The sequence below is a fragment of the Eptatretus burgeri genome, chromosome 3 (genome assembly GCF_056783735.1).
Source record: "Eptatretus burgeri isolate ZD-2024b chromosome 3, Ebu_testis_v1, whole genome shotgun sequence".
NCBI classification, from domain to species: domain Eukaryota; kingdom Metazoa; phylum Chordata; class Myxini; order Myxiniformes; family Myxinidae; genus Eptatretus; species Eptatretus burgeri.
This window is the reverse complement of record NC_140963.1, coordinates 107,473,356-107,486,054: the sequence shown is the minus strand read 5'-3', so window position 1 is coordinate 107,486,054 and position 12,699 is coordinate 107,473,356. Positions and strand designations below refer to the sequence as shown.

The 12,699-nt window shown below is 42.9% G+C and overlaps 2 protein-coding genes across 4 annotated transcripts in view; one reads left to right on the top strand and one right to left on the bottom strand.

Moving 5' to 3' along the window:
• LOC147030654 (RNA polymerase II elongation factor ELL-like) overlaps window positions 1-12,699 on the top strand; it is a 154,625-nt gene that overhangs the window by 100,037 nt on the left and 41,889 nt on the right. For all 3 annotated transcript variants that reach the window (XM_085874882.1, XM_085874880.1, XM_085874881.1), the window contains exons 3-6: window positions 5,977-6,104; window positions 6,517-6,680; window positions 6,806-7,104; window positions 8,016-8,140. In XM_085874882.1, coding sequence (XP_085731008.1) covers window positions 5,977-6,104; window positions 6,517-6,680; window positions 6,806-7,104; window positions 8,016-8,140 — 716 coding nt within the window. The remainder of the gene's footprint in view (window positions 1-5,976; window positions 6,105-6,516; window positions 6,681-6,805; window positions 7,105-8,015; window positions 8,141-12,699) is intronic.
• LOC147030652 (peroxisomal membrane protein 11B-like) overlaps window positions 8,404-12,699 on the bottom strand; it is a 61,560-nt gene continuing 57,264 nt past the window's right edge. The window contains exon 2 of the mRNA XM_085874884.1: window positions 8,404-12,349. Within this exon, the coding sequence (XP_085731010.1) occupies window positions 10,796-11,857 (1,062 nt within the window). The 5' untranslated portion in view covers window positions 11,858-12,349 and the 3' untranslated portion in view covers window positions 8,404-10,795. The remainder of the gene's footprint in view (window positions 12,350-12,699) is intronic.

Below are 12,699 nucleotides of genomic sequence, written 5' to 3'. Positions count from 1 at the left end.
AAATGTTCCATGAGGAATGACCCAATATCAAATTTTTGGAAATGAAAATCTGTTTTGACCATGTTATCCTCAGTCCCCATCCCTGGTGCATGAACTATGTGTCAAATCCAAAAACATCATCACATATTTCATGCGTCTTCCAATGTTGATTATATGTACAAAGTTTTATTAAAAATGTTTTAAAAAGTGCCCGTAAATGCATTTTTTGGTATTAGACATTTTGAACTCACCCAAAGGGGGTGGAGCCAAATATTATACTGCTCTCACACCTTGCCATTTGTTAATCATAACGACCAAATTTGGTGAATTTCTGCACAACCGTTTCAGAGGAGATAGCATGATGAACAGACAGACAGACAGACAGACAGAGCCGATTACAACACCCCCTCCCTCAGCCCTCCCCTCCACCATCACCCCCACACCTCCTCCCGTTCTCTTAAAAAAGCATGGAGATAATACTATTTTATGCATTATATTGTTTGTGAATGCTGGGATATACCTGGTGTTGACTTGATGGTTAGGGTGGTGGGTTTGGGATCCTAGGATCCTGAGTTCAAATCTCCCAGTCGGCTGTTGAATTAATACCAGGTGGGGTTGATTTTAGCTTGTCATCCTTCCGAGGTCGGTAAAATGAGTAGCAGCATGCTGGTATCCTGTTTCAGAGTGGCGACCCATCCAGGATTGTGCCCAATAGCCAAGGAGACTGCTTAGGCAGCACCAACTGCCTAAGCAGTTAGTTGAGACTGCAGTGTCCATGCACACTTGGGTAGGAATTGTGATACAGTGCCCCTGTGCACTTGGGTAGGTATTTTGGCTATGGGACTGGCGATAACTTGCCTCCTCTTTGCAAAAGACACTATGGCGTCATTTTATTGTCCACCAAACGAATTTGTGAGCAGACAGGAAATCCAAACCAGCGTCCATCCAAGGAGCAGTGCACACATTGATGAATCACCCTGCCTGTGAAACACAAGGATGACAGTTTAGAGCTGGGCAAAGATTCAACTCCAGGCCAGACGGCTTTGAGGCGAGTGTGCATACCTCTTGGCTATCCGGACAGCCTTGAATTACATTAAGTTCCTTATAAAGGCAAAGTTGTCCTTTTTTTATGGTCTTTGAGAATGAACCACCAGATTCAAAAAGCCTTTCCTGTCTGTCACAGACGGACTTCTATTTTTAAATACTGTACAGACATCTATGTTCAATGCAAAAGCTATGCGTAGGGCTAGTGGTAGCTTTTAGCAGAGCAGTGAATCCCTGTCCCCTTTTTAAAATATTGAGCCATAATCTGACTGCTTAGCTTTGCACAATCCACTGAAGGCCGCATAGACTTCCCATTTTAAATAGCATGGATGGTTCATTTTGAGGGAAGCCCTGCTTTCTTCAATTTAATTGCAGTACACATGCAGTACACATGCAGTACCTCAAAGGAATTTGAAGTCCTTGTTTTGCTAATCATTTATTCAGTGGCTATAAGTATTTTCAAAAGGGATAGCATGTACTTTAATGCTTTCACATGCTGTACTACAAGCAGATAAGATAAAAACCATCTGACTGTGCACTGGCTTTAAAAGTCAAGAGTGGCTTTGGTTTTGCAGCATTTAGTTGTTTATCTCGATTGACGTGTGTGGAACTCTGAGGGCATTGTTCAAGGCCTGCTTGTATTGCCAGCACCAGCACCAATTGGCTGAACCACAATATATTCATAGCTCATAAAGTTAAATGCCCTGGCATTCAGAAACACTTAATTGTTTCTATGATGATGCAGCTGTTCAGCTGATGGCGTTTCTCCCAGTTACAGCTCGGTTTCTATGCGGGAGATTTGTAAATCAGACTGTGAGTTACTTCGCTTGGTTTGCAGAGAAATGTTTTTGCTTCATTTTGAAAATGCTCACCGATGACTTATGATCACAATGCATTTGTCTAACGCCCAACTGAGTACTGGCAGGAGAACTTGGAGGTACACACACTTGCTTCTGAGCTGTCTAGCCTGGGTTTGAATCCACACCCAGCTATAAACCGTCATTCTGGTGTTTTGCAAGCAGTGCATTTCATCAAGGTGTGTGCAGTCCCTCAGGTGGACATTAAATTTGGCGTCCCATCCTCCAGCATTAGTTGATGGATGTTAACGATCCCACGGTGTCCTTCGCGAAAAGTAGGCGAGTTTTCGCTGGCACCATAGCCAAATTTCAAATTCCCTGCTGTAACTTTACAAAGGGAACTGCATCAGTGGTATTGCTGTGCCCCGCCAGCACATGATGCTGCCCACAGCCATGTGCTGCATGAAGAAGAAGAAGAAGAAGAAGAAGAAGAAGAAGAAGAAGAAGAAGAAGAAGAAGAACTGAACTGTTAAAAACACGTTTTTTCAGCAGTCCTGCTGTCCTGTGAGAGATAACAAATGGGTTGGGGTTTCTTGTCAAAAGTGGATAGATTTCTGAATACAGTTGGATTTTACCATTGTACTTTAATTGTACTACTCTCTCCCCACCCCCACCCCACCCCAACACCACTACCCCACATGAGAATCCTCGTATTCTTTCAGCAAAGTTTCCAGCCTTCCTCCAACTTAGTATAGCATGCAGGACACTGACGATTGTGTCTGATGAACACGCTTGTTCTGCCAGCCTGTGCTAATGTAACAGAGTTTGTATTTTCCACTCAGAATAAGTCAACACTGATGCCTGGGAGGGATACAGCTGCCAGATGAACAGTGGCAAATGTAGGAAATTGTAGCTTTGAGGCAGAAAATGTGCGACATCCTCCTTGGAGTCACCAGGAAATGTACTACGAGGACCCATTGGACCTTACGAGCTAGTTCTGGTCCCAGCCTTACACATATTATCACATGCTCGGCAAAGATATTCGGTAACTGTGTACGTTTACCCAAATCACATGGGCATTGATGGACGATGCACAAATCAACCTGGTATATGAGATTTGAACATGGGGTCTTTTCATCATGAGCAATTATTAAAAAAAATAACTTAAACACAAAGTCCGGACTCATCAAAGAGCAGGAGTATAGCGTGACTGAGTATAGTACTCTCTCTTCTTGCGTATGACAAATTGCAGCTCACAGCTCTAATTCGAAGTTGGATAGCCAAGTCAGAGCAGTGTCTGTTGTTAGGTGAATTGCCTTAAATTCTTCATCAAATTTCCGTAGGTGACACTCATTACACTCACAATGTGATGAATAGTCTGATCTGGGTGACCATGCTCACATGCTGGGCTGTCTTTGACATTCCATTTGTGGAGGTTGTGTGATGTCCTTGCGTGGAGAGTACTGATTCTGTTGAGGGTAGACCACTGTTTCTGGGGGACGTTGACACCTGGAGGCTCTTCTGTCGGATCACTGACCAGTTCTTTGTTACCTCCGCCACCGAAGGTGAAGGAGGTTATGTTTTCATCCCTTTCTGTCTGTTTGTTAATTGACGGAATCCTTCGGATTTCGGCAAGTATGTTGGTTGGTTGTGTGTCTCATTCTGTGTCTGTCTGTTTGTTTGTGTGTTTGTTTGTGTGTTTGTTTACCCTGTAGCGGCCACACCATTTCAGCAATCATGACCAAACTGGGCACAGACGTCGGCCATGGTCCAACTTAGACACTTATCATTTTTGGTGAATCTAGGTCAAAGGTCAAGGTCAAGGTCACTGAAAAACCAAAATTCTTATTTTTGCAATAACGTCCACGAAAATGGTCATATCGTTTTCAAACCAAATCCAAAATGTGCATCTTCCAATTCTGCATCTCTCCATATGTCTCATTGGGGTGTCACACCAACACGCTTCTTAGCGGTCGGGAGTCGAATGTCAGGGGGGTCAGGTCAAAACTTTCAAATTGCGATAAAAACGCCATTTCAAGTCCGATTAACTTCCAAGTTATGATCATGACCAAACTAAGTGCTATAACTCATTAAACAGGAGCACTATCGACTTATAAGAACCAAATTGATTTCCAGGTTTTTGTTTTTTTCAGAGATCATGGAGATTTCACAAAGTTATTCTGGCAATTCCTTGCTCAACGAGCAATTTCATTTGTTTGTTTGTGTTCAGGATATCTCAAAAATTTGTGGACGGATTTGGGTGAAATTTTGTGGACACGTTGGGTGTGTGACAAGGACGAAATGATTCGATGTTGGTGAAGATCCGAATCCAAATCTGCATCTGTGATTTATTTAATTTTTTAAGTGATTCTTCACAGTTGAGAGATTGGACCAAAAACGACATATAGCATGATAGATATATCAAAATGTAATGGGCCCGATATGTTCTCGTGGATCAGGCATTGCCTGGTGGAGGTATGTGCTCTACCGAATGCCCTTCGAGTTAGCAATGTTGTTGGCCATCCAGAGATTGTGCCACTTGTCCTTTTGTTAAATCCCGCATCACTCAAAACATTTGGAGAGCCCCAGAAAGGTTTGGGTGACTTGTCGCATATTTGGGAGATTCTCTAGGTCTTCATGGATTGGAAACTCTGGGTTGGCATTGATGCAGTCAAACTCTCTCAGAATTCTTGTCTTCCTGTGCATATCAGGACAGGACTGTGAGACACTGCAAGGGTGTCGATTTCAGTGTCGCGCTGATTATCCGCATCAGTGTTTTCAGGACAGTGGCCAAGTGTTTTGTGTGGCTGCTTTCTGCCCAAACAAGAAAACTGTATTCTGCTGAAGAACACACAAGAATAAGGCTAGCAGTGCAAAGAGTTCATGCACCTGATCCCCAGCTGATTTGAGCCAGTTTCCAGACTGAGTAGTGAAAGACAGTGGGCCAGCAGGTGGATATAAGCAAGTGAATTAATGATGAGAGAGGAGGATTGTATTAACCCCGGATAAGGAATGGTTAATTGGGGTATAAAGAAGAAGATTACACGGATAAAGGTGGAGGCTAACCTGAGCATTGGAGGGAAGAGTGGGATTGCACCACCTCGGGAACACAGTTCTATGAATGTTAGAAAAGACTGCCGACCTGGGAACACGACTAGGCCATGGCACAGTGTTGTGAGGAGATTGTAGGATTCAGTGTCGAGCTATGCGCTGACTATGTAAGTTGAGCAAGCTACCAAGCCAGGAATGAAGGTAGCCTTGAATGCCACAGGCAAAAATCTTGGCAAACATAGTGGGATGCCAGAATGTGTTGCATGCCCTAGATATGCCCAGATAGAGACAACCCTGACCTCATGTTTAATAACTGGGTCTCAATCCATTATTGAGATAGAGGCAGCAGCATGTTGAGCGGTTGAGTGACTGGGACGGAATCAAAACTGATTGCCAAAGATTAGGCTGTTTGAGAAGAGTAAATAATTGAGGTTAGCTGTGATGATGGATTTTTTAACCTTGCTTAAGATTGAAAGTAGATCTGATTTTGTAACCTTTCTTGTGTAAGATTTTTTGCAACCAAAGGCAATCTAAAATGCAGGAAAGGTTGAAGAGAGCAGACAAATGAGCAGTGCTGGAAGATTTTAGAACATCGGAGTGTATACTTGAAGTATGAATGCCATACGACGACTTAATTTGGCATCGGATGTCACTATGTGCAGATGTTGGAGCCCAATTTTATAAGGAAAAAACAAAACAAGTTTGTTCATCATATAATATAACATAATGATATTAAATAAAACCAAATTTACCATTAAAAAAAAGAATAACACTCAAAACAACAAAACATGTAAGGAGATGCTCGCTGATTGGCCGAGAGTACGTCAATCTTATAAGCTCGTTCGGAGGATGTTCAGAGCTTGTTAGCTTGGTACCTACAGTATGTTTAGTACTTGAAGGCTGTTTGATGGATTTTTTTTTTTTTAATAAGACATATGATAGTTTTACCTCATAAATGAATGTAATTAATTGCGAGACTTTTTGTGAAGTATTCAATTTGCCTTTATCGCCGTATCGATGATTGAGAAACCTTCACTACTTTTTGAACATCCATCTTCTCTTCTCCTTGACCATTCTTTATACACCCTCTTCCATTCGTTAACAGTACATTAAGATTCCGGAGCAAGCGACGGATGGACGCTCTGGGTTTCATACATTCTCATTTGACGTGAGCAGCGTTGGGCGTGATGGGCCACAAGGAAGCCTGGACTGTGTGCGGCAATACTCCAGCAGGTACGCCCCCAAGCAAACACCTGTTCTTCATATTACAAGACGATGCAATTCATACGTGGTGTCAAATCCCTTTGGCTGTACATTGAGCGTTGTTCTTTAACCCTGCCTCGTAATAGTTTCAGCATATTTAATTTCTGGTCAGTGTTCGCCCATGAAATGTTGTTGTCCTTCAAAACGAGTCGGTGTCTCTTGTGAAATGCCGAGTTCAGTTGTTAGCTCATGGAGTGTCCATCAGGCACAAGCTCTTGGAAGCTTTTAACTTGTAATTCCAGCAAAGCGATTTTTGCTGCTTTTCCATGAGTTTCGATTTACGTATTGAAAACTACAAGGTAAAGTCAATCCATACCCAACACAACATTGGTGTGGTTTTAGTTGCAGATCGTTCTTTTTGTCTTGTGTGTTTCCTTTGCAGTGAGGGCAAGGGGCAGCTGGACTGCTTGGGTAGCATTTTGGAGAAGGTAACGGTGCACGCAACAGATGATTCGTACCAAACGACGCGGGAGCGCATGACGAAGGCAGAAGAAGAAACGCGCAGTCGTGGAGCCATTGTCATCAAACAAGGGGGACCATATGTCGGTATGCACACAAAACATATATTGCTCCTGTTCAGGCTCGTGGCCCTTTTAAAGTCACTTTTAACCACGTATAATAAAATAATATTTTTCTTTCATTTCCTTTCCTGACACTGCTGCCACCTGCAGGGAAGAGGATGGTTTGTCGACGGAAGTTACCCACAAGCAGTTTGGAACTTGATCCCAGACGCAAACGTACGGCACCGGTCAATCCTGCCAGCATGATAAAACGTACACGTCCTGTTGGAGGTGGAGGCACAACAAGTGTAAATCCTGGAGCGACAGTTCCGTCAAGTCGTCTATATAGAGAGCACGTGATTCATGCCCTTGCATTGCAGCCCTATAAGGTACCAGAGCTGCTGGTACGGCTCGAAAAGGATGGTGTGGGACCACCCGACCGCCGACAGCTCACCGCCACCCTTGAACAGGTGAAGTGCTCGGCTCTTGAGTTTAGTTTTTGTCAAGCTTACAAGTGCAAATTCTCACATTTGAGTTACCATTGTACCATCGACACATTTGCTTTGTTTGAATTCCAGGACTACTTTGCATTGATTCATTGTCGCGTTTGTAGGGAGGGCTGTCATCATGGCCTTATTTTGGCTGGCTCCAATTTTCTTTGTTCTCAAAACATTAATGAAAGGTGTCAGGAATAATGACACTCAGATTATAATTATATTTAAAACGGGATACTCATCTCTGAATGACACAAGTGGGTTGTACCGAAATGGAGATACGAGTATGAACAATGGAAGTACATAGGGGTAGTCAAAACGTTTTTCCCTTTCATTGACTCGTATTCCAATGGCAAAAGGAAAACTAACCCACACTCCTATGGGAATAATGTGTATCACTGTTTAGAAGCAACATTTAATTGGATTAACATCTGTCCTGAGTTTTGCTGGTGTGGATCCATTCATAGTCTGGGGGGGGGGGGGGGGCGAGTGGAGGGGTGGTGGATAAAATTTTGTCTTCTGCAGCTACGTTAGGTAGATGTATGTATATATATATATATATATATATATATATATATATATATATATATATATATATATATATATATATATATATATGTATATATATATATTTTTTTCCGATAAAAAGGCATTCAAGCTTCCAAAATTTTATTTGTCTAATTAGTATTACCAACAGTATGTAGGTGTGATGGGGGCACAGGAATGATGTGTCAAATGGCCTTCTCTTGTGTCAGAGTTTGGAAAAGTATATACTAAATTTCCTTATTTAGTTGGTACGCCTCCTTTCGATCATTTATGATTGACCATCATAACACAGCATAGAAATTGTGAAAAAAAACCCCTCTTCTGGCATCTATACACTCCAGGTTGGAGTTCAGAACCAGCGAGACGGCCCTTACTCTCTCAAGCCTTCGCTGTACCAGGAGCTCCAACACGACTGGAGCGGCTACACAAATGCAGAGCGACAGAGACTGCAACAACAACTTGCACGGTCAGTAACAATGCAATAGGCCAAGACTACATATGCATGACACCATTTTTTCCCCCCCATTTCATGATACAACTGTGGGGTATTTTCTTCCATTATGATTTTTTCTTCTCATTATTTGCGACGTTTATGTAGATCCTGGCCCATGCTTCTTTCTGTGCCTCACTGAGAAAGTGACAGTAAAATCATTTATTTTGGAGCATTGAAGGACGATTAAGGCTTTTAACATCGCAATTTCACTGCGTGAGCCCCGCTCCTGGCATGTTTGTTTATTTATTTTCCTTCTTCGGTTCGGGGGACTTGGGTAGGCATTGCCTTTTCAGAAGTAGCATTTTCAGTGCCCCTCTCAAGTTGTACTGAGATCATTATGATTCAGCCACAATGTTTGTTCTGTGTACTCTTCAAGCCAGCTCAAGACATTTTGGCACAACTTGCTAATTTAATACATACATATCATTGGTTATTGGCAGATAGATGTTGATGAGAGCATGACATGAAAATGAGAGTGTATAATAAGAGGGAAATGATTGAGGGGTGATACATTATCCAAATCTGCGTATGTAAATTACTTGGCTGGGATTCTCTGTTTGACTTCAGACTTCTTCAGCCAGTAAAAAAATTGAAATGGTCATGTTGCCCTTCAGCCATGTCTTGGTTACTTTGGCGGCAAAACAGGAGGGACTTCAAATATGGAAACGGATCATGGTTGCTGGAGGCCTGGTCCAAGCTAAATAGGTTAGCCAGATTTTTGAGGCCACAGTCACAGATGGCACTCTGTGCAACCAGGGCCTTCTACAGAGTTTAATTGTTGTGAAGGAACATGTATATCTTTGACCAATATCCCTTGGCATTTTCCCTTGTTGACCTGCCACAATTTGTACATGAGGATGGCATAATATTCCATTGTGATTGTAGTTTTGCGAGACATTTTATCCATCTGCAGGATTCCAGATGATCAAAGCTAAGATCTTGATGGCTAAGTGTTGGGTGTGAAATTTATTGGTTGGCAGTGATCCCTTGTGCTTCCATTGCATGAGTTCCAATTTGGTTTCAGGATTCCAGCCATGAAGTTATGTTTTGTCACCAGTTATAGGATGAGCAGTAAAGCAATCTGCTGGATCTGTGTTGAACAGTTGGAGAAGCTCACAACATGATGCCAGGTTTTGGGGGATCCACCTTTCTGAATCTTGACCGACTCTTTCGACATAAAGGGCCGCAACAAAATCTCTCCATTTCTCATCCATTACCAACTGTTCCATTTCTTTCACTTTCATCCCATAGTCCAGCAGCCATTTCTCATATGAGGCCAAATAAGGAAATTCGTTCAACACCCCCTACAGAAAAGGTTTGACTTGATAGGGTGGTAGAATAGACCCTATAGAACACCTCCAGGTAGTATGTGCTTTCAAATTGTGGTATCATTACAATTCTACTGGCCATTATACATACCAAGGGTACTTACCAAGAGGGTCACTGTGGGCTAGCAAAATTTAGGGGGAGGGGTAACGTAAACGCGAATATCTTTGTCAAGACTCAACCAATTTTCAATATTGAGTTATCATTGGCTTCCTTTAATCATTCTCTATCAGAGTATTTACAGAAATGATGAACTGGAGGAGCAGCTGTACCATGGATACATAATCACTCCATTAGGCAAACAGCTGCGACTTTCCCCGTGCCTCAGTTTGGAACCTTGTGAACTCTGTTTCTAATGTCGTGATGGCATCACACATCCTCAACATGGTGTTCTGGACATTTTTTTCTTCTTCCAGAGCTAGTTGGCATGCTGTTACTTGCTCCATCACAGCATCTTCATCTACATCACTGCCCTCCTGCCGAGAGTGCCACTTCACGAAGGCACGCCACTGCAGACGAAACATGGATTCCATGACTATCATGTGGGCTCTCACTCCACGATTGTAAGACTTCCCTTTCAGGAGGGTCGGGGTTGTCGAACTGCCATACATGCCAGAGTCTATCAAAGATCCTCGATGCCTGACATCTGGTACTTTTTACCCAGCACAGCCAGATAATTCGTTGCAATGTGGAAGCCTCCTATGCGTATCACCATGTCTTCAAACTCTTCTTGGAGGCGCCACTGAATCTCTTTGGCCTTCACATATATAGCAAGGTCAAATGTAATAATGGTGTCATTCTGGCCAAGGCTTGCCATCATGGACTGCACATTCTTCATAACTGTGTAGACGGTGCTGAACTCTGTAGGGGAACCATCGATCATAGGGCAGTAGCCGATGTTTGTGCGAACGGGAACACAGGAGTGTACCACAGCATTGAAGCCACTCCAGCTGGGTACTTTTTGTTTTTCTGTGGCGAAGAGCTCCACCTCAAACAGCTTCATTGGTGTCATCCTTATCAATGCCCAAGCAAGGTCCATCTTACAGGCTGCCGAATGCAAGCTTTCAGAGCATTTGAACCACTCAGCTTGTATCTTCCCGGAGAAACTGGAAACAGCAGGCTGCTTTCCGTATGCACTGTACTCTCTGATGGATTGGCACATCCCAATGGATTCAAGTGTCCATTTCCTTTTTGTCTGGTCTGAATCGACCCTCGGCTCAGGGACTGGACCAAAGTGCCCTCGGTGATAGAGGACTACTTTAATGGCATGAATTGTCCTCTTTCCATCAAGAGTCTTTTCAGTCATGTCATTATTGTCACATGGACAAAGACGCCTGGGGAGATGTTTGATGGCAATACCGTACCAAAGATGTCGCTCTTGGCTAGGATCTCCTGTGCAAGGCTTGTGTCGGTTACCTCAACATCATCGTCGGAGTCACAGTGGCCCATTCTGCTCAGCATTGTAATGAGCTGTTTTGACCTCGTCATATGGCGAACTGCAATTCCCAGGGCCACATGCTTGGGCATGTTAGTTCTAGCATGAGTCGCACAGTGTACAACTTCCTGAGCAAGCATCAAAACATGTCTTTCATCTGATGAGTTGCTACATTCTGGTGCTGAAAACTCATCTTCATCTTCCTTTTCTGGTTTGGCAATAACTCGGCGTAGTAGCCAGTAAAGACTGTCTGGTATCACAGATTTGGATCTTGTCAGGGTTTGATCCATGATATTAGGTAGTCGGACTGATATGCCTTGGCATTCATTGATCTCCGACTTGATGAGTTTTGCAGTGCGGTACAGCAGACTCACCCTGTTGCGATCATCCATCGCTGCTGTGGGCTGTTTTCTTGGTACACCCGTGGCTGTTGCGGTGTTGCACTGATAGGCAGAGTTGATGACATCTTGAAGGGATATGGAGCTTGAGTACAAAAGCTCGGACTTACTAAGATCATATGGCTTATGGAAGACAATGTCATCTCCAAAGTGTTTCTTTAGTCGAAGTTGGAGTCTGTGGGTAGTGTAGCTGTCGACTGCCACTCCCTGTCCGCGCAGAAAATGATTGTATCTGTCCAGAAGAATTGTCATATCAAAGGCCTTCCCACCATTCAGGTCAGAAGAGATATCTTCAGCCATTTGCTTGAATGCCGTATCATAACAAGTTTCTTGTCTCCCTTCATGGAAGCCAGCATACTGCAGATTAGCTTTGCTGATGTATGAGGCATGGCAAGCTCTGTGGAATCTAGCTTCTGCTGCCACTAGATCGTTACTGACAGCACCAGTAGTCCGTAACATGTCCTCATCGCCCTTTGCGGTCGCTGCTTGCACAATAGTTTCACAGGCTTGGAAAGTTCTGACCATGGTCATCTCCTTTACCCTTCTGTATGTTTTCTTCTTGCAGAAGAGTCACATAGTCCAGTCAGTGGACGTTGACTGGGACCTGGATACCCTGGAGGTCTCCGTCAAACTTGTTTCAGATTGTGTGCCAATCTTAGATTCTTCTGCTGGTGTCGGTGAGAATGCAGATTTTATCCTCTGCATGTAACGCAGGTTTTCTTTGCTTGTCCATTTTTCGGAGCAATTTGAGTGCCATTTAACATCCACGGTTGCCAAACTGTCAAAATCTGATTTTAAACGTTCGTATACTTCATCTCGTCGGAGTTCCAGTGCTGCAACAAGTGTCTGCATGGAGGTATCTCGGGCTTTCCTCAGTGTCTCATTTGAGTCCATCTGACAAATTATGCACTTGTGAAAGTTAGTCAACTTCTGTCTCTTTACAGGTAAAAGTTGCACTACTGCCTGACTCTCTGAACTGGCCATTGCTTCAGTTGGCGAGTAGGATTCTTTCAGATGTTCAATCTGGAATGACACAGAAAAGCAACAATGTTAACCCACATCCTCTTTTACCATCATTATTAACATATTTTAAAACTTTATTTTTGTAATTAATTTTTGTAAAATAGACTAACACAGCATTTTTTAGTCCAGCAGTATGAACCTGTGAAAAATTCACTTGTTCAATAACCACTACAGAAAAGTTTGACTTGACAACTTAGTATGCTCAAAAAGATGTCTAAGATATTTAAAAAAGCTCATAATATTTGATTTGTTTGTGATTTTTACCTCTTGTGGTTGTACAGTTGAATGAATATCGACATTTCTGTACATATTATGAAAGAGAATTATAATACGAAGCCAATGATACCTCA